Consider the following 26,131-nt stretch of genomic DNA (forward strand, 5'->3'; position numbering starts at 1 on the left):
TGAGATAGTTATAGTAACATAATTGTGTGTTGATAAATCATATCACGAAAGTATTAAGCAACATAATGATTGAATGGAAATAATCTCAAACCAATTTATAAACGAGTAAGTTAACTAGTCGTTTTGTCTTCCACCTCCCAACTTCTCTGTCCACCGCCGACTCCAACCACCGTCGTCCATCCTTGGCCTTCTGTCACCACCCTTGGCCGCCTCTTTAAGGTGTAATCCCCCCTCCTCCCTCTCTCTCTCCCCCCACCTTCTGCGATCGTCATCTATCCTCTGGCTTCTGTCTCAGTCTTCTTCGACCACTGCTGGCTCCAACCTCCATCGACCATACTCGGCCTTCCACTGCTACCCTTGCCCTTGGGTTATTTGATTAGAAAGGGGTTGGTGCATATTCTAATATGTTGTTGTTGTTGTTATTTTTTAATTATTTTTTGTTTTTTGTCTTTGACTTTGTGTATGCGTATATGGTTAAGAAGTTCATGGTTTTCATTGTTCACAATGAGTAATATGTATGTGGTTGAAGTTCATGGTTTTCGTTGTCCACAATGAGTTAAGAAACAGACGCCTACACTTTCTCTCTCTCTAAAATTTGGTTTATATTTGTGGAATCTTGGGAATCTCTCTCTCTCTAATATTTTCTCTTTACTTCTGCAGGTTCTACACTCTCATGGTTCTATCTACTGCTTTATTTGGGAAGCCTGCATTTAGAAACCTTATTTGTAATGGCCTTGTGCTTGCTGAGGATGGTAAGAAGATGAGTAAAAGGTTGAAAAATTATCCTTCACCAATGGAAATCATAAATGATTATGGAGCTGTAAGTTCTGTATTATATCTATGTTTCTTACTTATCTTGTATTTCTCAGACTTCACTTTTCATTATTCTGATGACATCGAAAGCAAGAGTGGTTTAAATATACAAATGCTTTTAAAGACTAAAGTATCACAAACCTCATTGCTTGGTGGAGAAGTTTTTGTATTCCACTTAGGGTGGTTGGAAGGCCCTTCCTTCCTTTGTGTACAATTTCATTCAACCAATGAAATTATGTTTCTTCTTTCTTCCAAAATAAATAAACAAAAAAGAGCATCAGAATCATTGAACTTTCTTTTCAATTAATTGTGGTTACTATTTTATGAAGGTTGGTGACTGTTTTCGTCATGCAGGATGCTCTGAGATTATATCTTATAAATTCTCCAGTTGTACGTGCGGAGACTTTGCGATTCAAGAAGGAGGGTGTTTTTGGTGTTGTGAGTCTTTACTGATATTTTACGTTGTATCAAGTATTCTCAGTGCACCACTTGGGCACATGTTTTCATTGACTTTGATTTTACTTCATGAAATGCTTTTGTGAGACCCGTTTTCTACACTTTTCCCCATATTTTTTAAACTTCGGCTTTATTGGACTGTTCACAGGTCAGGGATGTTTTCCTGCCATGGTACAATGCATATAGATTCCTTGTTCAGAATGCCAAGAGGCTTGAGATTGAGGGGTTTGCACCATTTTCTCCCGTGGATCAAGCCACTCTTCAAAAATCGTTCAATGTGCTTGACCAATGGATAAACTCTGCCACCCAGAGTTTAGTTTATTTTGTCAGGAAAGAAATGGATGGCTACCGACTCTACACGGTTAGGGACTTTTCAATGATGTATATGGCTACTATCTTTTCTTGGATATGACTGATCGGTTATCAGAATATATGTCTTCATGATTGTTATGAGTTTAGATTAAAATTAAGGCCTATGCATAATAACACCTCAGTGCTTGTTTTAGATTTCTGTTAATACGTGTAAATTTTGTTCCTTTTCTCTTCTTTCTCCCTGTCTCTCTCTTTTAATAAAAAAACAAAATTTTAAATTTTGGACTTTCTCATTTGTTGAACACTTTTCATCATCAATTGTGCTCACAATACGACAGGTAGTTCCATATCTTCTAAAGTTCCTTGACAACCTTACAAATATTTATGTGAGGTTCAATCGCAAGAGACTAAAAGGCCGTACTGGGGAAGAAGACTGCAGGATAGCACTCTCTACTCTGTACCATGTATGGTACTTCTTTTTCCTCTATTTACTTAACTGATTGATGATTCTTATAACTATCAACATTATGGTAGTGTACAAATCTGCATATGTGGTTCGTGAACTTTTCTGTTTCTGTATTTCTGTTGGCATGGCTGTAAATTAAGGGGAGATCTATACATGACGTGTTAGTGTAAAACAAAAATGCCATTTTCATTACTGCTTATGTGCTCCATGTTAAATAAGATGTAGAAGGGCGAGCCACTCATCTTATTAAAGACTTAGACGGACTAAAGCTGCTCACTTTGTGAGAAATCCAATAGATATAAGATGAATCTTGGTCATTTTTAAGTAGACAAGTTAGTTAAAGACGAGAAACATTAATGATACAATTCCCTTTATATTTGAGGATAGAGTTTGGGTGGTATTATTTTACAATCTAAATTGTAGAGTTCGTTCTTCTTATATACAGACATATATTATGGTTTTAAGATGTTTGGTTGATGTGCTTGGCTTCTTTATTTTTGTTCAAATTTGAGTACTATGTTGTATGTTTATGTACTGGAACGTCTTAATTCTTTAGATTTTATGGGAAGTGTCATTATCTTTTAAATGAATATCTTGTTTAATGCATTTTTTTGGTTAATGCAAAAATATTTTTTGTTTAATGTGAATTATTGTTGAAACACTCTTTTGAATGTAATATTGTATTCTTTTTTTTCTTCTTAGCTGTCAATCTGTTATTTCCTTGTTCATTTTAGTTTCTATTTCATTCTGATCACGCAATATATTGTGCCTTCAGGTTCTTTTAACATCTTGTAAGGTCATGGCTCCATTTACACCATTTTTCACTGAAGTTTTATATCAAAACTTGCGGAAAGTTTCTGATGGGTCAGAGGAAAGCATTCATTACTGTTCTTATCCTCAAGAAGGAGGAAAGGTATTTATTATCGACAAAATTTATATGCTATATTACTTGTAATTTCATTTTTGGAAATTATTTCCTGGGTGGCAAGGTGTAACTGCCTGTCTAGTGTTTAGTATATACTACGAGAGGAAGGGGGTCTGTATTTGGTGTTTGTACTTTGTAAATTGTAGCAAAAGAATTGAGCAATTTTGTAACCCTCTCATTTTTAATTTAATCTTTTTCTAAAATGAGAAAGCCTTGTCATACTTTAAGAGGTTCAATTGTTTGTATGCTTTCATTCTCTTGTTCATATTTTTGTATTTTTTTTGTTTTTTTTTTAATGAAAATCTCTATTAAATGATGCAATATCATGAAACTTGGCAAACTATGGATTAACATTAAGCTCTTCATGCACGCTTCCAAAATCATATACTGAATTTTGAGCCTCTTTTTTATCTTTTATGATTACTGGCAAAGATCCATGTCAGCGAAAAGCCCACAGCCTACCTTGAGCTGAATTTTTATTCATCACGATTGCATATTTTTCTAACTTCATCCAGATCTCTTATTATTACAGCTTGTTGATGATTATTAGCAATTGGCAGGTTCTTTTGGTGTAGTTTTTTGGGAAGGGGTCTCCTCTACTCCCGTCCTCTAGACTGTATTTTCTCTCTCATTTTGAATATATGCCTGTTGATGTTTCTTATATATCCATTTCTCACTTTATGATATTTGATACACCTTATTGAATGCGAACTTAGAGAGGTGAAAGAATTGAAGAAAGTGTTACAAGGATGATGACAATTATTGATCTTGCTCGCAACATTCGGGAGCGTCATAACAAACCTCTTAAAGCACCTTTGAGGTTTGTAGATGCATATATTTCTGCGTCTTGCTGATTTTATTATAGTTTTTCTTTTTCCCATATCTAATTCTGTAATCTCATCAGAGAAATGATAGTGGTTCATTCTGATAAAGATTTTCTTGATGACATAGCCGGAAAGTTAAGAGAGGTATCTATATCCTGAAAGCTATTATCATATTTACTTGAGGCATGTCTTAGTGTTCGTAACTCTTTTTGATTTCCAATTATTATTATTGTATCATAAATATTTGTGCTATTCACTTGCACCTTTTGTTTCATGTTTTATTATTTTTATGCTTAATATTATCTTTTTGTTCTTAGTTAAATTTCTTATTGTTTATCTTGCCTAATTGTCCTGCAGTATGTTCTTGAGGAATTAAATATAAGATCTCTTATCACATGCGATGATACATTGAAGTACGCATCCCTCCGCGCTGAGCCAGATTTTAGGTATGAAAAACTCCCATTTGAAACATTTTTCTTCTCTTTGTCCGGATGTTAGAATATGATTATTCTCTTCTAGTGTGTTGGGAAAGCGTCTTGGAAAAGCTATGGGAGTCGTGGCAAAAGAAGTCAAAGCAATGTCACAGGAAGACATCTTGGCTTTTGAGAAAGTGGGAGAAGTTACAATTGCTACTCATTGTTTAAGGTTATCTGAAATAAAGGTATCTGCTTTCACTTTGAAGGCAGTAATTTTGTCCATACTTTATAGAATGTACTATATGATCCTGGATTGAGTAATATGTCTGTTCACGAGGTCGAATTATAGGTGGATTTGTATGCATGTGCCTGTGGGGGTAGATATATGTTTTGCTATTTTTGTGAGCTTTGTTGTTAACTCTGTACCCTTAAGGCTAAGAAAGGCCTCTTGTGCTATTCTATAGAGGCATGTTTGTTTTCTCAAGGAAAACTTCGATTTCTCTTAACTGAGCTTCTTGGAAGTGGTTCACACTTTCATTACCCATATGTCCTCGGCCCTTGATCATATTATTACGGAAGAAAATTGCAAGTTGTAAACCAAATCATGAAAGATGATGTTTTAGGTCTCTAGACATATGGGATATTAAGAATCCAATTTGTCAGGCAATCTTGCTGTTGGTAATGTACCTTTTCTTTCTCATGCTATCGTGGTGGAATTGAGGCATCGGGTGTTGTGGTGTAGTTGGTTATCATGTTGGTCTGTGCTTTTGCGGGGAGTGCCATATTTTTCAACCGTTAGTTGTTTTTCTTTTCAAAAACTAATCAAGTCATACTAATTTCTAACATACCCTAAAATTCACTGTTGTCTTAAGGTTGTCCGGGATTTCAGACGACCTGATGGTATGACGGACAAGGAAATTGATGCTGCTGGTGATGGTGAGAAATGTTAAGAAATCAATGTTATTTAACCGTCTAATGGTCTTAAATCTCACTATTTGCTTTTGCTTCATTTTAGGTGATGTACTAGTGATTTTGGATTTACGACCAGATGAATCTCTATTTGAGGCTGGTGTCGCTCGTGAGGTATCTTGCATGTTCCGTGCTTGATCTCTATATGTGATATATTATGATCATGAAGTAAACTCTTCATTGAGTAAATGTGTTTGGGTTAGTTGTTTTAATATGAAGATGCATCACACTTAGTTAAATTACATAAAATACCCCTAAACTTTGGCCTTTGTTTAAAAACTACTCCTATTCTCTTAAAAGTTTCAATAACCCTTCACCTTTCTAAATATTTCAAAAATGCACTTCAAGAAAAATTCCATTAGAAGGAGAGGCTGAAAGTATACCTGGCTCAACTTACTAATGACTATCTGAATTACGTCGAAACATGAGATAATGTCTCAATAAATCCATTGAGTTGGCATGATGTCTCTTTGCATCCACACCTTTCATCTTCCACTCTTAACTTTGAACCCAATGGATTCAGTTCAGGGATCTGCAATTTGCACTGCCAAACTCTCACAATGCTTCAGCCTCAATACCATGCTGCAAATTTCATCTGCAACCAATTCACCACCATCTTCAACTTCTCCAACTCCAAAAAGGCCCTCGACAACACCTTCCTCTTTTTCTTTGCCTACTTCAACTCTCCATGCAACCTCAATCCCTTTGTGCCAAAAAAACCATAATAATCTTTTTTTTTTTTTTTTGAAATGAAAACATAACTTTTCATTGATATAATGAAAAGAGCAAAGCTTAAAATACAAAGAGACGTGAACCAAATAAACCACTGAGAATTAGGAGATGCACCTGGATATCTCAACTAAGTTGACACATCCATAGCACCCTTATCATATCCAATATAAAACGAGATTTCAGAGATTACAATAGATCTAAAATATTTGATTATATAGAAAAAAAATAAAAGTAAATATCCTGAATAGAATAATCGTCAAAGAACTTGGATTGCGAACTCCAAGAAGAAGCTAAAAGACGAACTGAACCCCATCTGATTCTTGTAATTATCATGGAAAATTCTCTGATTACGTTCAAACCAAATCTCAGAAACCAAAGCTTTGCATTTGACTATAAAATCTGAGCTCTAGAAGGTAGAGAAGGACCAACCAAAAGATGTGAAATATTATCCTTTATATTGTTCCCCAAAACCCACAACTAACCGAAGTTAGAAAATAAGTTCCACTAGCAATTTCTTGAGAAAGAACTATCAAATAACAAATGCTGTAAATCTTCTCAATTGGCTAAACACGAGGGATAAATTGAGGCTGAAAGATGTGTTAACTCCGCATCTTATGTTGCAAAGTAAAAGAGTGTCGAAAAACAGCTTGTAACCTTAGGGGTATTTTAGTAATTGTATGTACCCTAGGGCTTCCCACTAGTCTATTTATTTGGCCTATTCTCTTGTAGTTTGTGTATCAGAATTAATAATAAAAATTAGTCTCTATCGTGGTTTTTTCTCCCTGATCTAGGGTTTTCCACGTAAATCTTGTGTTTCTTTCTTCCTTTTATTTTCAACATGGTATCAGAGCTTGGTGACGAAACCCTAGCGGACATGAAAGCTGTCATCCAAGCGGCTGTGAAAGAATATCTCCAAGCCGCCTTACCGCAGCTAATGCCAGCCGCTGCAGGGAGTAACGACCTCGTTCCAGACCGAGGTCTCGTTCGAAGGTCAGGAACGCGCGATCCAGCTGCCGCAGGGCAAAACGACGTCGTTTCAGACCGAGGGTTCGCTCGACAGACGCGCGATCGTGTCGAGCCGCGCCGATGCGATGCCGCCGAACCCTTCGTCTGCGCTGGTAATGCCGCACGACCCGATCGCTCCTTCCTATTTTTCCCAGTCACAGTCGACCCGAGGGCCGATCTGAGATATTCAACCTCAGCGACTCGATCCGACGATCTGACCCGACCAATTCGTGACTTCTTCCGCCGGCGACTCGATTCCAGCATACACAGCTGATTCTTCCCACATTCAGTCATCAGTCGAAGCTTCGTTTCTAGCCGCGCCAAATCATGGTGGTTTGGCCCAATGCCCTGATGATATCCGACGATGGTTGGCTTATCTTCGAATGCAGATTTCAGATTTAGAAACGGCTTTTGGCACAAATCCTCAACCAGATTTCTCGGCCAACATACCAGTATACTCTGAAAACCCGGTAAATTCTTTCCTTTTTTTACCCACTACAAATACCCTACCTAGGTTTCCTTCAGCAGACAGTACGACCAGCCTGAGTACGATTGGAATCAGTACCATTGCCTAGTCAGGCAATATACAGTCTTTTGGTCTTATTAGTGTTAACGGTAAAAAAAACCTTGGATTGTTGACTTACTGGTACCTTTGATCAGTTTCTCTCATATTATCCAAGTGCTGGTAATGAACGAATTAGGATTGCAGATGGGTCGTTCGCGCTTGTTGTAGGAAAATGACATTTATCTCCGTTTGAGGGTTTGGTTTTGCGGGATGTTTTGCATGTTCCTAAAATTTCATATAATTTGTTATCCATCAGTAAGAATACAAGAGATCTGAATTGTCAGGCAGTATTTTCACCCGACTCTATTTTATTTCAGGATTTGAGCTCGGGGACGACAATTGGTACTGCCCGGCACGATGGAGGACTCTACTTCGTGATTGATGATGCTTCCTCTAGGAATGATTATAGGACTAGCCTTGTCTCCTTAAATTTTTCTAACTCTGAGAATGATTTTCTGTTATGGCATTATTGCTTAGGACATCCAAACTTTCAATACATGAAATACTTATTTTTGCATTTATTTCGCAATATTAATATGTCTTCTTTAAAGTGTGAAGTGTGTATTCGTATCAAACAGAGCCGTGTCTCCTTCCACTCTCAGCCCTATAAACCATCCAAACCCTTCACCTTAGTCCACAGTAATGTTTGGGGTCCCTCACTAACCATAACCTCCATAGGGAAACGTTGGTTTGTCACTTTTATAGATGACCACACTCGGCTTACTTGGGTCTTTCTTCTCATTGATAAGTTCGAGGTGTTATATATATTCCAACAATTTTATGCCATTGTGGAAACCCAGTTTAACGTCAAGATTGGTATTTTGAGAAGTGACAATGGGCGGGAATTCTTAATGTTTCCTTCCAGGAGTTCCTTGCATCCAAATAGATTATCCACCAGAGTTCGTGTGCTTACACTCCCCAGCAAAATGGGGTAGCCGAGAGGGAAAATCGTCATTTGGTGGAAGTTGCCAGGTCCTTAATGCTATCCACTTCACTCCCGTTTTACTTATGGGGTGATGCCATCTTTACTGCTGCTCACTTAATCAATCGAATGCCTTCCTGAGTCCTCAACTTTTAAAACCCATTAGACTGTTTGAAAGAGTCCTATCCTACTACTCGTTTAGTCTCCGATGTACCACTTTGAGTTTTTGGCTGTGTTGCCTTTGTTCACTCCTATGGTCCAAACCACACGAAATTTACCTCCGGTGCTAAAAAATGCATCTTTGTTGGGTATCCACTCCATCAGCGTGGGTATAAATGTTACCACCCATCCTCTCGCAAATATTTTGTTTCCATGGATATCACCTTCCTTGAAGATCAACCCTTCTTCCCTGTTAGCTATCTTCAAGGGGAGACATCTAGTAAAGAGACTAACTGGTGCATATATACAGTTCTCTTAGAGTCATTTCCTATCCCCGAACATGTCGGTCCTATCTTCCCTACTAATCAAGTCCCATGGATAACATACTATAGGAAAAATCCCAGGAAGGAAGCAACGTCACCTGTTGCATCTCCGGCTCCGGTCATGAGTCAAACCTGACATCAGGTACGTGTATTCTTGAAATTAATAAGATTGATACTTGTACTGAGACTAACGAGTGTAGAGAGGAAAAAGGAGGAAAATGTGCTAACAACACCACTATAGCAGATGGGAAGACGACAGTGAATGACGATTCAGACACAACTCTAGAAAATGTGAGTGATACTAGAGATAATGCTGTTATGGAGGAGATGAGGGCTCTGGAGAAAAATGGATCGTGGGACCAGGTGATCCTACCCAAAGAACACAAGACAGTTGGATGCAAATGGGTTTTCACTATAAAGTACAAGTCAGATGAGACTGTTGATCGATACAAGGTCAGGTTAGTTGCCAAAGGGTTTACTCAAACCTTTGGGGTAGATTACCTCGAGACGTTCTCTCCCGTAGCTAAACTCAATACTATCTGAATATTGCTATCAGTTGCAGTTAATAAAGATTGACCTCTGCATCAACTGGATGTAAAGAATGCCTTTCTCAATGGAGAACTTGAGGAGGAAGTCTACATGAATCCTCCTCCCGAGTTTGAAGATCAGTTCAAATAGCGAGTCTACTGGCCGAGAAAGTCGCTATATGGGTTGAAACAGTCTCTGAGAGCCTGGTTTGATAGATTTGCCACCTTTGTCAAAGGACAAGGGTATACCCAAGAGCACTCAGATCACACACTGTTTACAAAGTCAACTTCAGGGAATGTTGCAGTTCTCATTATGTACATTGACGATATTGTGCTCTCCGGTGATGATGATGATGAAATTGTAAAACTCAAAATAAGAATGGCCAAAGATTTTGAAATTAAAAACCTTGGAAAGTTAAAATACTTTCTCGGAATGGAAGTAGCCCGGTCAAGGGATGGAATCTCAGTGTCCCAACGGAAATACACGGTTGATCTCCTAATTGAAACACGAATGACTGGGTGCAAACCTGCTGACACCCCGGTTGAATATAATTCAAAGCTTAGCAATACTAGTAACAGTGTTCTGGTCAATAAAGAAAGGTATCAGTGGTTAGTTGGAAAATTGATATACTTATCTCATACGAGACCCGATATTTCACATGCAGTGAGTGTTGTCAGTTAGTTTATGCAGGCCCTTTGTGAGGAACACATGACAACAGTTGAGCGCATCCTACGATATCTGAAAAGTACACCAGGTAAGGGGGTTAATGTTCAAGAAGTCTGATAAACGATGCATTGAAGCCTACATTGATTCTGATTGGGCAGGGTCTGTTGTTGATAAAAAATCAACATCTGGGTATTGCACATTTATTTGGGGTAATTTGGTGACCTGGAGGAGCAAGAAACAAGGAGTTGTGGCCAGAAGTAGTGCGGAAGTTGAGTATCGAGCCATGAGTTTAGGGATATGTGAAGAAATTTGGTTGATGAAAGTGTTGTCAGATCTTCATCAAGACAATGAGCTCCCAATGAAACTGTTTTGTGATAATAAGGCCGCAATTAGTATTGCAAATAATCCTGTACAGCATGACAGAACAAAACACGTTGAGATCGACCGACACTTCATCAAGGAAAGACTTGACAACGGAAGTATATGCATTCCTTATGTTCCCTCAAATCAGCAAATTGCAGATGTTCTCATAAAAGGGTTACTGAGACAAAGCTTTGATTACTGTGTCAGCAAGTTGGGCCTTATTGATATTTACGCTTCAACTTGAGGGGGAGTGTCGAAAAACAGCTTGTAACCCTAGGGGTATTTTAGTAATTGTATGTATCCTAGGGCTTCCCACTAGTCTATTTATTTGGCCTATTCTCTTATACTTTGTGTATTTGAATTAATAATAAAAATCAGTCTCTATCGTGGTTTTCTCTCCCTGATCTAGGGTTTTTTCACGTAAATCTTGTGTTTCTTTCTTTCTTTTATTTTCAACAAAGAGCAATTAAGTGAGCCATAAAGCAGAATCCAATTCAAAATTTTGATTCTTTTGGGACCTTTTGATTTCCCAAGGACTTCGTACATCACCTGTAGAAGAAGAGTAAAAGCAATCAAATATTTTGACAAAGATTTCACCGAGTACCTTCATGAAGCATCCAAAGACCATAATCTCGAATCTGGTAAAGAAGAAATTCTAGTGCCCTCAATTTTACACAGCAGCTGCTGAAATTCAACAATCTTCTCTTCTTTTAGCCACCTACGGAATAAAAGGTTCCAAGAACCGACAACCCAATCCCAATGATCATTGACACTGCCTTTTGGAGAAGAAGCAATGCCAAGAAGCTTAGGAAAGCAAACCTTGAAAGGAATATCAGAACACCATGAATCTGTCCAAAAAAGATATCCCTTCCATTACCAAGCTTAAACTTTGCAATGGGGCCAAATTGACTCAAGTCCTTGAGATGCTGATCCATGGACTTCTCAAACTTAAACCAAGCTTACCCGAAGTGTGCCAAAGATGTGGATCAACTCCATGAATGCTTTTAACAATTTTGCACCATAAAGAGTCCTGCTCCTTAAGAAATCTCCAATTCCATTCAAACAATAAAGCTGTATTTATGTTAAAGCCATAATAATCATGTTCATTGCTCACTAATGTTCTTCATGCCGCTGATGGTTACCTCTTCTACCAACTCTTCGGCTACGTGTTTGCCTTTGGCTCCCCCTCCAGTAAATAATAAGCCGTGAAACAGAGAAAACAGCAGCATGTATGTATAGAGGGGTATTACTTGTAACTTGTAAGGTAAGTAAGCACTCTCCAAGGGATATTCATGCAAATAAGGACGGAATATATTTACAGACAAAGGGTGTGTAAATGGGATGGATTCGTTTCAGTATTTTTGTAATAATTTGTTGACAGATCCATAGCTGGAGGCATGATTTATACCTGAGATTCAAGAAGGTTTTGGCCTCAACCTCTTCCCCATCTCCACTCTGCTTTTCTTATTTAATCCAGTTTTTCTTAATCTCCAATTGGAGAGTTTCTTCTTCTTCATCTTCTTCTTCCCTTTTTTTTTTTTTTTTTTTTTTTTTTTTTTGTTTGTAATTGACCATTAGGTGGTCGAGTTTTAACTCCATGTCATTTATCAATAAAATTGTTTCTCATTCAAAAAATCTCTTCCGTATCTCCACCACCGATTAAGTGTCATTCAATTGTTGAGTGAGCTCAGTCTATGGCTTATTTCATTTATTTCTCTGTTTTGTCCGAAGTGGTTTCTCATTGGTTCTTGTCACACAATGGTTTGGTCAAGGCTTTGAAATCGAAACTGGATTGTTATTCGGACGAGAATTATCAACTTCATCGACTCTAGTATGGTTCAAATGGTTGGCGAATTGCAGGTCTGTGGGGTGCAGCGATTAAGAGGTCGAGAATCAAACGATTGGACCACGCTAGCTGTCAGTGATGCTGCAAGGGCACAAAGCCTCTTTAGCCTTCTGTTTTTATGCCGATACTGCCTAAACACTGCTGTTTTTTATTGCTTAGAAGGAGCCCTGCCACGACATTATTTAATCCTGCATTACTAAAGCCTTCCATGTAAACTGCTGTTAACGGGTTTCTAGTCACATCTACATTTTCATTTACTCTCCTTGTGGAATTATAATTCTAGGGCATTTCTTAAATGTTTTGAATTGTGGAGGGTATTTTTGAACTTTGAAAAAACAAGGGTATTTTTGAAACACAGGCTAAAGTTCAAAGGCATTTTGTGTAATTTAACCTAACGTTTATGTATTTGGCTATTTGCCATTTGCTGCCCTTCAGTTGTTGGTATTCGCGAGACTGTTAGAACATTACAACATTTTTACCTGGAAATATTAATGGGTCTTTCATTCAATTACTCTGTAATTCTTTCGAAAGTGAAAATATTCTGGGAACTTGTTTTATTATTTTTTTCCCCTTAAATAATGAATTTATATCTTCTTGCTAACTTGAGGAGGGCTTTTATATTTTTTTGAACATGAATTTATATTTCCTATTTAGAGAAAAAGTTGGATTGTAGTTGAATTTATCCGTAGTCCAAGTCCGTATGAATTCTGTTGTATCCTAGCTAACTAGTTTATCCATTTTAGATTGTTAATAGAATCCAGAAGTTGAGGAAGAAAGCTGCCCTTGAACCTACTGACACAGTAGAGGTGTATTTTAAATCACAAGATGAGGATATATCGGTAGCGCAGAGAGTATTACGTGCACAGGTCAGTAGCAAGTTGCCTATTTTTGGAACTATCATCTTACCTACTTTACATCTTAAGTGTCCTCATTCCATGGCTAACTGAGATGCATTCATTGGATAGGAACTATACATAAGCGAGGCAATTGGTTCCCCGCTGCTGCCGTCTACTGTGTTGCCTTCATATGCGGTACGTTGCATCTCTTAATGTATATCATGTTGCCCGTTTTAGTAAATTGTAATACTATTGGCGTTATTCCCTTTATTTGTTTGAAATTATCAATAGTTTCAATGTTTGATGCTGTTTTATAATGCATTTTTTAAGGTTAAATTATAAATTTGCTCCCTATGGTTTGGTGAAAGTTAAAATTTAATTCAAATAGTATTAAATGTTAGAGCTTAGTCTCTATGGTTTGATAAAACCTCATAAATAGTCTTTCTACGGTTTGAATACTTAAAATTTAGTCCCTATTGTTTAATAAAACCTCATAAATAGTTCCTATAGTTTGAAGACGGTTGGACCCTCGGAAGAGTTACTTCTAGAAATCGAAGTAAAGATATGAGATCCTTCTATTATATGAGAAAAATTGAAAGTAGTTACTTCTATCCTGCTTGGATTGAGAGTATGCAAGGACATATTTAGGCCAATTATTGCCGTTCCTAAAGGACTCCTCAATGAATTTCATTTGGTCATTAAAAAAAGATGCCAGTTTTCCATTATAATCATGTCACATACCCTTAGCCAATTTAGCTCTCAATAAAGTATCATTCAAATTTTGTTTTTTGTTTTTTTTTGGTTATTAGAATAGGTGAATTATTATGGGAAGGAAGCGGACATGATAACTTTTTATCATCCAAAATCATAGGAACTAGATTCTAATTATAAACCATAAAAACTAATTTCTTTCTAAATTTACAATTTAACATTATTTTATTTTATTTTATTTTTAAAGTACTTCGATTTATACAACGTTTTCATTTTTCAGTAGCTCGTGGATGCACCAAGTGACCCACTGAGTTATCTTGTGTTTGAATCTTTAAATTGGAGTTTTGTACCTTTGTTCCCCATAATTGGAGTGCTTACGCTAAACATGAAGGGGCTGGTTATTTTTGTAATATTCACTCCACCCATGTTTGCTCTCTGGTACTGTATGCTTGCATATCCAGCATGTTGATTATATGAGGTTGCTGTATTGTGAAATTTGCAGGTCACGCTTGCTGAAGAAAGCTTCCATAACGTAGCCGGGATTTCATTTTCTATTATCTTGGCCAGACCGGCACTGGCATTCAATTCAGATGCCATAACTGCTTTATATGAAGGTACATGCAGTATCTCTCTCTCTCTCTCTCTCGCATGCTGTCACTCATACCCGTGGAACGATTTTAGGTAACGAGAAGTTCGCCCGAGCACTTGAAGTTTACTTATTATCAAGAGATCTCACCAACTTGAAGTCTGAGTTCTCCTCTGGAAATGGCAAGGTTTGTGCTCTTGTCCAACTTGTTTATCAGATCTTTACGTCATACACTTATTGTTAAGTGAAACTGTATCTCTTCAATTTTAATGGGAATAGGAAAGAACGAGAACTTAGAAAAGCTTCTAAAATTAGATTTTGGTTCTTTCATTTTTTATTTTTATTTAGGGACCAAAACAGCCCATTTCTTAAAGTTCAAGGACCAACGTGCAAAAAAAAAAAAAAAAAAGAAAAAGAAAAAGTACAAAAACCAAAGGGGACTAGAATGAACCAAAAGGCTTATAAGGGCCATATTAGTATTTAAACTCCTAAAATTATTGTTAAAAGCATGAATTAAAAGATCTAATTTGTCCGGGTGTAATCGTTTAATCGTCCTTGTATTAAAAAATGTGTTATTTCTCTTAATTTGTGTCGTCTTTTAAATAAAAGATACTTTTTTTAGCTTTTTGTAAGTAGGAAAAAATGATGAAATATTTTTTTTTATATATGTTTATTAAATTGTTTAGGGGAGGAAAAAAAAAGAATGGAATCTATTGAACACTTTTGACCTTGGCTTTGGGTGAAAACAGATTAGGGTTGATTTCATAGATGGGCAGCCGAGCGTGGAGGTGTTATTGGGAGAGCACGTTTTCTTGACGGCCGGCGACCAGTTTTTGAAGGCCAAAGCTTCTTAAACTCATTTTTGTATACTTTTGCATATTAATTACCCATTTTTAGCACTTTTTTTTTTCTTCTTCTTTTTCATATGGGATAGAATTAAATCCCCCAACTTAACATTACATGCCTGCCAAAGTTTAGGGCGCAGTTTTGTATTAAAATCTCAAGGACTATATACTCATTTTTAAAAAATGTGAGTGATTCTTGTTTAAATTAAAACAATTCTTATATATGATACGTTTACAATGTAGTTGTAAATAAATTGTTCTGAGTAGTTTTGTACTGATCATCTATATTAGTTTTAGTTTTATCAATAGTTTAGGTCATGTTTGGTAACTATTTGGTTTTTGTTTTTGTTTGTTTTTGAAAATTAAGGTTATAGATACTTTTCTACCTACAATTTTCTTTCTTTGTGATTTATTTTTTATCAATAGTTTAAAAAATCAATCGAATTTTGAAAAAAAAATTGTTGCTTTTAAAGACTTATTTTTTGTTTTTGGAATTTGGTTAAGAATTTAAACATTGTGCTTAAAATGATCAGAGATGGGAGATGTGTTTAATTTTAAAAAGAAAAAACAAGGAAGAATCCGTTTGGTAATCAATTTGTTTTTTATTTTTGTTTTTGAAAATTAAGTCTAGGGACATTACTTTTGTCATCAAATTTTTTTTATTTGTTATCTACTTTTCATCAATGATTTAAAAAATCAAGTCATTTTTTTATTACTAAGAAAGATGTTTTCAAAAAGTTTTTGCTTTTGGAATTTAGATAAAAATTCAACCATTGTATATAAGAAAGATGTAGATCATTGTAAGAAATATAGATGATATAGACTTAATTTTCAAAAACAAAAATAAAAAATGAAATAGTTATCAAACGGAGTCTAAATAGTTATCAAATGGGATTTTAGTTTACATAATGATTTGGTTAATTAAAATAAGCTAATAGTGATCATTGTTAGGAAATATATGATATTGATTGACGATCAAACCAAACTATCCCTAATATGAACATGATGCAATTTCAATATCACACATGGATTTAATTGATTTTGTAAGAATTCATTTTGATAATAGTTTCAGTATTACTTCAGAAGTACTCTTACAAGGTAAAAAAATGTGTGTATATATATAGAATATAGTGTATATATATTACACTAAATAGGTTTCAGTATGTTTCTTGTGTTATTTTGGAATAAGTTCAACAAAGTCGATACTTGGCATAGATACAGCTGCTTGTTTTGTTATGTTTAGGGTTCAGGAATTTTGAAGGTCCGTTATGCTGACAGTTGGATTTGTTAGTTTCATTAACAGCAATATCAATGTTGGTCAGAAATAACATTTTAAGTTTTCATCTTACAAAACTAACATACTTTTTGAAAATTTGTTTAAATGTTTGAGAAGATTATTATTTTTTTTAAAAGTAAAATATAGAAAATATATAAAATCTCGGTATGAATCTCAGGCAGATTAACACCAAGATCGGTGAACTCTTGGGTAGATTAATATTGAGATTTTATTATTTTCCATCTCTTACCTCTTCTTCTTCTTTTTTTTTTTTTTTTTTTTTTTTTTTTTTTTTTTTTGCAAAATTTAATATTCCCCAAAATCTAAAAATCAAAATGCAATTATCCATCTGAAAAAGTCTAATTGGTAAATTCATTTGGAAATTTAGAAATTCATATAATGGCGGACACAAAAATTGACCTAAAAGTACATAAGAATTAAATATAATATTCGGTAAAGATATTCGGATTCGGAAAAATTTGAAAATATATAAGATTTGGTATAAGATTTAGATAGATTACCTAATATTTAGAAAAAAAAACTAGAATCTTAGCGTTTAATCTCTCTAACATGTATCGAGAAAGACTCAAAAGTGTCAAAACAACTGATAAGTTAGAAAAAGTGTTTTTTTTTTTTTAAAGAATTAAATTTTGATGGTCGATCTTGTTCAAGATCCATTGAAAAAAACTAGTTTAACGATTTTTCAAAAAAACATGTTAATTTTAAAAGATAAAATGTTTAAGGTGCTATTTCTGATAATTTCCGTAGCATATTCTTAATTTGATAAACGTGAACATCATAAGTCAACAATGAACCTTGTCGATCAATATATTTTGTCCTCTTACTGGTTGCGCTTTCTCAATATCTTGTAGGTAGTGGTTAAGTGTGAATTTAAAAATTTATTAAAAAAGAAAAAGTGAATTTAAAATTTAGTCATTTTCTCATCAAGTTTTGATATTTAACCTTGCACAAATTTCTAGATAGTCTTTTAAGATAAGTATGAGAGTCATTTTGAATGATTAAGATAACTTTTGTCATGTTCAAAGTCATTCCAAAATAATTTGGTGACATGAAAGTGCATAATCAAACATTAAAATGAATTTGAATGATTAAATGTATATTTTTAAGGAATTTTCTATATAAAAGGCCTAAAGAATAGACACATATTACGTTATTGCCTTAAACATTTCATTTTTTTTTACAAAAAAAAGACCTATATTAGTCTTTCTATTTTCACTAATATCGGTGGCTATTTACAATTTAGTCATCACCTACGTTACACACACTCATGCACACACGTACGCACGCACATAGGGTTGGCAAAAAACCCTGTAGGGACCCGCTCCGTTCGGGTCGGGGATTCCCTGGTTTGACGGGATGGGGTCAAACCGGGGAATTTATTCGGGGCCCCATCCGAGAGGGGCGGGGACGGGATAGTATGCCCGCCCTGACTCCGACCCCAATTAATCCCCGACCCCGAATATATATATATATTATATATATATAAGTTTTATAAACTTATATTTATAAATATATATAGAAAGATCCAAAATGAAAAAGCCCAAAAGCCGGCAATCAAAAAAATAGCCCAAAAATATTTTCCTCTCCTCTTTCCTTTTTCCAAAATATTAAATATTTTCTTTTGAGCTTTTGGCTTTCTTTTTACTACTTGCTACGAAAACCCCTCAAAAATCAAAATCCCTAATTCATCTTAAATCTAAAATAAACCAGCAGTGGCAGCACTCAGCAGCCGACAGCCTCGCCCTAGCCTCCCAGCGTCCACCAGCAGCACTCAGTTAACAGCTCCACCAGCGTCCACCAGCGGCAGCGTCCACTTCCAGTTCCCGGCTCCACCGAGCGTCTCGTCCAGTCAGCTGACTCGAGCACAAACACTCCCGTTCAGCCAGCTGACTCCGTTTGAGTTCGAGCACCGTCCAGCCAACTGACTCACTGAAACATAAACACTCCCGTCCAACTGATTAACGTTAACCACCAGCATCCGGTCTAGCCGATTTGTGCTATTTCTCAACTCAGCCTCAACCAGAATCCCCACAGAGAATCCCCTCGGAGACCCCGTTTCCCTGACGGGGAATCTCTGCTCCCGTCCCCGCCTTCAAATGGTGGGGATGGGGGACAATTTCCCCCATGGGCCCGGGGACGGGGGATGGCCCCCCGGCCCGGCCCGGTCCCGTTGCCAACCCTATATGCACACACACACACATATATTTATATTTATTTATTTATTTATTTATCCATTTATTTATTTCTCTCTCCCCCAAGCATATATTCTCTCTCTCCAATAATATATTTTATATATTCTCTTCCCAATAATTTATACCCATTTCTTCCTCTTCCCTCTCTTTTCTCCTTCTAGCGGTGTGAGTTGTAGGCGGTAGATGATGATGTGGTGCGAATTGATGGCTCGACACAAGATGACACGAATGACTTGGGACGAATCCATGGTGTAGACGGTGTGGGTCGAATCGACGGTAACGGGTTGAGTAGATTCGGTCGACGGCACGACAGGACGAGTAAATCCGGTCAACAATGACAGGAGAAAGATCCGTGGCGACCATGGCTGAAGAAGAAGAGATGATGGAGGGTTATGTATTATGAACCCCTATATGAAGGTGAACTTTATCTTTTCCTATTTTTTTTTATATATAATGTGATATATATATATATATATATATACACTTTCTTTTATCTTTTGTAAGAAAATTGATATATACTGTAGTATATGTATTCATTTATTTGATATAAACGAGTGTTTCTTTTTATTTAGACTATTATATTATGATATATATACTGTGGTGTAAATGAAATTTATGACGATTTATATACTATGGTATATTTCATATATTGGTTTATTCTGTGATTTATGTAAAACATTGAGTCAATCTCTAATTTATAAACTATAGTATATCTCATATATTAGTTAGAATATTTTCAAAATACCTAACAAAATGTTTCTAAGGTATATTTAAAATAATCAGGAATTCGTCAAAATGTTCTAAGGTATATTTAAAATAACCATTAATCTGTAAAAAAAAAAAAAATCAATAAATTGATATGTGAAAACCGACGTAAAAAGAAATATAAGATTTCATTAAATGCATTTTTTCCAAATTGGAAAATAGAAAAAAAATTAAAATAAATACATTTTATGCATTTTCTCTCTTTATAATAAATATATTTTCTCTCTCCACCATTAAAGTAGTTATGAAAATAGGAAATATATATATATATATAACGAATATAAATAAATATAAAAAGGGTAAAGTTGTCCAAAAATAACACCTTTTTGAAAAAAAATATTTATGAAAATATATGGCCAAAGATTACCTTCTTAGGTAAAAATCTCTATTTTCAAAGAATTTTAAATATGATAAAAATGATTTTAACCTTGTCGAAAATCAATTCCAAAACACATCCATACTCTCATGATACATAGTTATTGGTGAAAGCTACAACCAAGTGTTAATGTTGGTAAGTTGTTGATATGGATTATGACCCAATCTAAGTTTATAAGAATCACAGTGTCTAAGCATTTTGAAGACTTCTTTTATTAGTTCTCGTAACAGTTTTATTGTAATTTCACTTTCTTTTTTTATGTCCAGTCAATGTTTCTAGAAGAAAATACATTAAAAATGGTCGTTGAGAAGATTTCTTTATTTAACGTTTTATTTTGATTTTTGGCTTCTTTAGATTAAATAGATTATATATAAAGTCTTCTATCCTTTCAATTGTAATTACATATTTTAATACAAATGAAATTTGAGCTCTCATGTTTAAGACATTTGCTTAGAAATTCGATCATCAATTGTTACAACTACAATTCTTGTAATGGAATGCACCCGAGCTGTTCAATCCAACCTCGATCAAATTTAAGTGTAGAGTGACTCAATTTAGAACAAGATTTTCGAATCTTACTTCTAGAACTTCGATCTTTAAGACAAGATAACCTATTCTAGCTCTATCTCTTGGTTCACGTCCAAATATTATATGAGGAGGTGTTAGTCTTATTTTCTTTGATTCAAGGGTTCTTACTTTAACAAAAGCTTGAATCTTTGAGTTGAATATTAGGATCAATTATTGCCTTATATCAATTATGGTGTCCTCTATTGCCAAAAGAATGTAAATTTTTTATATGGACGGTCTTGCATAGGGCCTCAACACTTCCAATAAATGTCAAGCGCGGTTCCCTTTGTTGAACTTTAATCCAAAATGGTGTGTTTTTTGTCGGAATAGCTAGGAATCTATAGCTCATTTGTTTGCCAATTGTTCTTATTGTAGTTCTCTATGGTCCTTGGATGCCATGCATGTAGAATCTTGTGTCATCTCCCTCTCGCAAAGGTCTGTTAACAGCATCATGTAGTGTTATCTTATCGATGCCGGTTTTTGTTATTTATGGTTTGTTAAGAAAATGCTTTAGAATTGAAACAAGTCCACTTTGTTTAAGATGATTGTATCAATAGTTGTTCCTATTTTTAGGGATTAGTTATTTTGTTATTCATGCTTATAACGTTGGAGTAAGTATAGGACTTTTTGTTGTAGGGTTGTTATGTTAAGCTTTAAGTATTGTTACGTTCCTCTTTGTAATGCAGATTTCTATTGTCTTTGGCTCAACAAGCTTTACTAAATAATTCATTGCTTCAACTTTGCAATAACATAATCCTTTATTTTTCTCATATTAAAACAACAATTGGAGCGGAATAATAGTTTGTTTGAAGATGAGGATAAATCTTTTCATTTTCTCTAGGAAGACATCACTTTATATCAATTGGTGTAAAAAATTCAATTTTTTTTTTTTTTTAAATAATTATGATGATTCTTCTATCACTTTAAATTGGAAGGCTCTTCTATAGTCTTCCTCAAATGATAGTTTTTATCAATTATGATAAACTGCTTTTCTAAAGATAAGAAAAGAATAAAGGAGACCTAACTATAATGGAAAACTAACTATAAACAGATGAATAAAATAAAGAAAATAAATGAAAGGAATAAATCTTCATAAATCTTCTTATTGTATTTCCTATAGTTTGTTCTTTCTAACTATTTTATACAACTTTAATATATAATTTCTAAATTCTTATACAAAGTATAGAATCATCAATCACCTTGTTCGTCTCTTAAATAATTTATTGACCTTGTTCGTCTCTCAAATAATTTATCTTCTATCGGTCTTCAAAGTTCTCACACACTTCAAAGGAAACAACAGTTAATTAAATTCTCATCTTCAACACGCTCTTTAAGAAAAGGCTTCAATGAATGTATGTAAATCTTCAACGCTCTTTCCAACTCAAAACAAAATTATGATAAGTTTCAAACCCTTTAAGAAGACAGGAGCTTTTAATGTTCGAATTTAATACACTACCCATAAAGAGGAAGATAATATCAATCCTTTTGAAACCCCATAATTTCGGTCAAATAAAAAAATTACTTTAGTATATCTCGATTTGAAAAAAATTAAATTTTTTCATACTACATCAATTTATTGTTTATCACGTTAAGATGCTTTTAAAAATAGTGTGGATACACTATTAATAAAAGAATATTTGGTTAAATCCATAAATTTAGTCCTATAACTTGAAGAAAGTTAAAATTAAATCTCCATGGTTCTAAAAGTTAGAACTTAATCTTTATACTTTGATAAAACCTCATAAATAGTCTTACTCTGTATGAGGTTTTATCAAATTATAGAGACTCCATTTTAATGCCCTTTTTGGTAACCATTTGGTTTTTTGTTTTTGTTTTCTAAAACTAAACTTATTTTATTCACATTTCTTACAATGATTTACATTTTTTTTAAAAAATATAATGGTTGAATTCTTAGCCAAATTCAAAAACAAAAACAACTTTTTGAAAGTTTCTTTTTTTAGTTCTCAAATTTTGGTTTGGTTTTTTAAATCATTGATGAAAAGTAGATAAAAAAGAAAGAATTTTGGGTGTGGAAGTAAATGTTCGTAAGTTTAATTTTAAAAATAAAAACAAAAAAATGGTTACCAAATGGAGCCTAATTAACGATCAAATTTGTAATTTAAACGGAACTCATCCATCTTGGTACAACTCACTCAATTGCCAACGCAATTTCTAGTGTGAACAAAGAAAGTATGGTAACTTCCAATAAGTACTAGAAACTAAGCTCATTCATCTTTGTACAATTCAACTAATTGTCCAATTTCAGTTCATCAAACAACATTTTTTTTCTTATTTTTCTTCTTCTTCTTATTTTTTTTAATGTTTCATATGTGGGATTGGTTGGATAGGCTGCACCAAAGTATTGCTAATTTAGATGAAAGCAAATAAATGTGCTTATAAATAACCCATATGTTTCGGCTTTAGGAAGCTTTTTCTTAATTAGAATACTTAACAATGGCGGTTGGGAGTAGTGTATCAGTTTTCTGCTCTTCTTTCTTGCTTCTTCTTCTTCTTCTTGTGTTTGTATTTCCATTTGGGTCAAATTCTGAGGATCTCAAAGCTTGCAAGTTTGATGCCATATTTCAGTTTGGGGATTCCTTAGCTGACACTGGAAATCTTATACGAGAGAACCCTTCAACTCCTTTCTCTCACCTTCCTTATGGCCAAACCTTCTTCAACAAACCCACTGGAAGATGTTCTAATGGCTTATTAATGGTTGATTACTTTGGTACATTTTTCTTTACTCTTTGTTACTTTCTTTGCATCTCTTTTGTTTTCAAATTCACCCCTTTGGTACACAAAATTATTGTGTCTAGAAGAAGAGATGAAGACTATAGTTTTTTTTTTTTGTTACTTTCTTTCTAATTCAATCATTTAGTTCTCTTTTTCATTATAGCTTTGGCAGCTGGACTTCCTCTAGTGAATCCCTACTTGAAAAAGGAGGCATCTTTTATTCATGGAGTGAATTTTGCAGTGGCTGGCTCTACCGCTTTACCTTTAAATGTTCTTGCTCAAAACAACATCTCATCTCCCGTTACCAACACATCTCTGAATAAACAACTTCATTGGATGCAATCATATCTCAATACTATTTGTTCTAACAAAAGAGGTTATAAGTTTACACCATTCTTAATTCAATTCAAGTATTTTTCCTCCAAAATTTCCATTATGTATACATTAACTTTTTTATGTGTGCAGATTGCACTAGGAAACTAAAGCATGCATTATTTTTTATGGGGGAGATAGGAGGAAATGATTATAACTATGCTCTATTTGAAGGCAAAACTATTTCTGAAGTAAAAAATCTGGTACCTGGAGTTGTCAAGACAATAACAGATGCTACTAGAGTATGTAGATATATATATATATATATTTTCCATTTCAATAAGTTAATTTAAAATTGTTTTTATGTAATATGATTTGTATGTGTAGAGGGTCATCGATTATGGTGCTACTCGAGTTATTATTCCAGGACACTTTTCAATGGGTTGCCTACCAATCTACCTCACTGGCTTTCAGACCAATGATTCAACTGCTTACGACAAGTTTCATTGTTTAAAGGATTTCAACGGTTTAGCAAGTTATCATAACAACAAATTGAAGCAAGCTATCAAGTTGTTGAGAAAAGAGAACTCAAATGTGATAATTACATATGGTGATTATTATAATGCATTGTTTTGGGTTTTTCGACATGCTTCTTTGCTTGGTATGCTTCTCTTTACAAAATAAATCTTTTCATGTTACTTATTATTGTTGTATATTGTATGATCTAAATGTGTGTTGTTTATAGGATTTGATAAAACATCCTTGCAGAAGTCTTGTTGCGGTATGGGTGGCGATTACAACTTTAACGTCATGCAAATATGTGGACTTCCGAGAGTACCTGTATGTTCTTATCCAAATAAACATATCAGTTGGGATGGAATTCATTTGACACAAAAGACTTATCAAATCATGGCACATCGACTCATCCGTGATATATCGCCAAAATTTCGTTGTGTGAATTAAATTAGTTTAAAACTGTCAAAACGAGCATAGCTAAAAACGTTTAAAACCTTAGTCTCTCCATCATGAATGTTGGATTTTTTTTCTTTTTTTTTTTGGTCATGGTTTGTGTAGTTAGAAACGTTTTTGGTTAAAAGCTTAGTCTGTCCATCGCTAATCTACTCTTCTTCTCTTTTGAATTTTGGTCATGGTGTGTTAAGTTAAGACATTTTTTTTTTTAATAAAAATTTTCATGACAGATGTAATCAATCTAATCATGCGTAAATCATCTACTTTGTTAAGGTTTGTTTATGCCTTTTCGACGAAGTTTAAGCTGCTTGATACCATTTGATTTTTGGTTCTTTGTTTTTTAAAATTAAGTTTATAAACACTACTTTTATTTCCATTTTTTTTTGTTATCTACTTTTTATCAATAGTTTAAAACATCTAGCTAAATTTTGATTTTTTTTTAAAAAGTAGCTATTATGAACTTTTTTTTGTTTTTGAAATTTAGCTAAGAATTTAACCATTGTATTCAAGAAATACAAATCACACTAAGAAATGAGAAGGAAATAAACTTAATTTTCAAAAATAAAAAATAAAAAATAAAATGATTACCAAACGGGGCCTAATTATTGACATTGATTAATTAAACATTGTAAAATTTTCTATTAACTTATCTTAATTATTGGTCCCATTTCATATCAATTTGATTTCGATTGCTGATTGGTTCTTGAAAATTACACTTATAATTAAACGCTACTATAATTCACCTATTGATTTTGTTTTTTAGTTTTTGATATCTATTTTTCTGGACAAAAACCAAGTGAAATTTTGAAAATTTAAAAGAAAGGTCGTCACCACAAGACATATTGCCCTTCTTGAGGGCTAAAACCGTTGGAAAAGGTTAAAAAAAAAAAAAAAACGCCAGGAAAGCTTTTCCTGATGATATTTTCCCCGTCGACAACATGTTGGGATAGCCTTATCAGGAAAGCCTTATCCCGACGAAAAAAAGTTACTTCGTCGGATTAAAAGATTTCACGATGAAAGAAGTGAAGAGGATTTTTCCCGACGCTCATAATTGGTGTCTGGAGAAGTCACTTCTCTCCATGCCAAAATACCATTTTTATGGTGGTCGGGAGAAGTGACTTCTCTAACACTAGATTATGAGCGTCGGGAGAAATTAAAATTGTATGGATGGTATATACATCCAGACAACTAAAATTATCAAGTTTTCATCGGGAAAAAGGTAATATACCCTGACGGCAACTATAATGGCAACAGGGAGAGGTTACTTTTGACGACAATATATGGGCATGGCATCGGGAAAAGTTTTAAAAAATATTTAATAATGATGTTTTACCCGGCGCCTTTAAGCACAACAGACCACATACTATATGAAGTACTCATACTTCCGAACGGATTAAAGCCATCTGAAGCTAGTCCTAAATGAACGTTTTGTGAGTCTGAAGTAAATTGAGGAAACTCACGATCAAAATGCTTCCATCCTTCAACATCAGTTGGATATCGTAACACTCCATCCATTTGAACATGTTTTATCTATATGTCATCTCATTTCATAAACAATATGTTTTGATGCGTAGAGCTGCTTTAATCTTGGTATTAAAGAAAAATGTCATAAAATTTTATGTGGAATATTTTTACCTTTTCCATCGTCAATT

General features: G+C 34.4%; 2 protein-coding genes across 5 annotated transcripts in view; both read left to right on the plus strand.

Moving 5' to 3' along the window:
* Positions 1-15,492, plus strand: part of LOC120085775 (isoleucine--tRNA ligase, cytoplasmic) — a 29,651-nt gene extending 14,159 nt beyond the window's left edge. Inside the window, exons 13-28 of one of the 3 annotated variants that reach the window (XM_039042146.1) lie at positions 661-820; positions 1,168-1,251; positions 1,418-1,630; positions 1,920-2,045; positions 2,823-2,960; positions 3,689-3,792; positions 3,877-3,940; positions 4,154-4,242; positions 4,316-4,457; positions 5,085-5,148; positions 5,228-5,295; positions 13,034-13,156; positions 13,256-13,321; positions 14,340-14,451; positions 14,519-14,610; positions 15,173-15,492. In XM_039042146.1, coding sequence (XP_038898074.1) covers positions 661-820; positions 1,168-1,251; positions 1,418-1,630; positions 1,920-2,045; positions 2,823-2,960; positions 3,689-3,792; positions 3,877-3,940; positions 4,154-4,242; positions 4,316-4,457; positions 5,085-5,148; positions 5,228-5,295; positions 13,034-13,156; positions 13,256-13,321; positions 14,340-14,451; positions 14,519-14,610; positions 15,173-15,277 — 1,750 coding nt within the window. In that variant the 3' untranslated portion in view covers positions 15,278-15,492. Of the gene's footprint in view, positions 1-660; positions 821-1,167; positions 1,252-1,417; positions 1,631-1,919; positions 2,046-2,822; positions 2,961-3,688; positions 3,793-3,876; positions 3,941-4,153; positions 4,243-4,315; positions 4,458-5,084; positions 5,149-5,227; positions 5,296-7,800; positions 9,157-13,033; positions 13,157-13,255; positions 13,322-14,339; positions 14,452-14,518; positions 14,611-15,172 lie in introns of those variants that run through there. The other 2 variants (XM_039042064.1, XM_039041998.1) reach the window with 2 other exon arrangements.
* A 7,328-nt stretch (positions 15,493-22,820) lies between these two features.
* On the plus strand, positions 22,821-24,655 carry LOC120069056 (acetylajmalan esterase-like). Of its 2 annotated transcripts, none has more exons than XM_039020738.1 (5): positions 22,821-23,193; positions 23,362-23,574; positions 23,664-23,812; positions 23,898-24,171; positions 24,256-24,655. In XM_039020738.1, exons 1-5 carry the CDS (start codon positions 22,920-22,922, stop codon positions 24,471-24,473), a joined length of 1,128 nt encoding a protein of 375 aa, XP_038876666.1. In that variant the 5' UTR covers positions 22,821-22,919; the 3' UTR covers positions 24,474-24,655. The 2 variants fall into 2 exon arrangements, with proteins under 2 accessions (XP_038876666.1, XP_038876671.1); XM_039020743.1 differs by having other exon boundaries at positions 24,279-24,445.
* Positions 24,656-26,131: the final 1,476 nt, after the last annotated feature.

The sequence above is a fragment of the Benincasa hispida genome, chromosome 1 (assembly GCF_009727055.1).
Source record: "Benincasa hispida cultivar B227 chromosome 1, ASM972705v1, whole genome shotgun sequence".
NCBI lineage: Eukaryota > Viridiplantae > Streptophyta > Magnoliopsida > Cucurbitales > Cucurbitaceae > Benincasa > Benincasa hispida.

Bases quoted from the DNA above. Each gene is read 5' to 3' on its own strand.
- LOC120069056 (XM_039020738.1), top strand. From the start codon at position 22,920: ATGGCGGTTGGGAGTAGTGTATCAGTTTTCTGCTCTTCTTTCTTGCTT. The intron at 23,813-23,897 runs GTATGTAGATAT...TTGTATGTGTAG, and splicing joins CAATAACAGATGCTACTAGA to AGGGTCATCGATTATGGTGC. The intron at 24,172-24,255 runs GTATGCTTCTCT...TGTTGTTTATAG, and splicing joins TCGACATGCTTCTTTGCTTG to GATTTGATAAAACATCCTTG.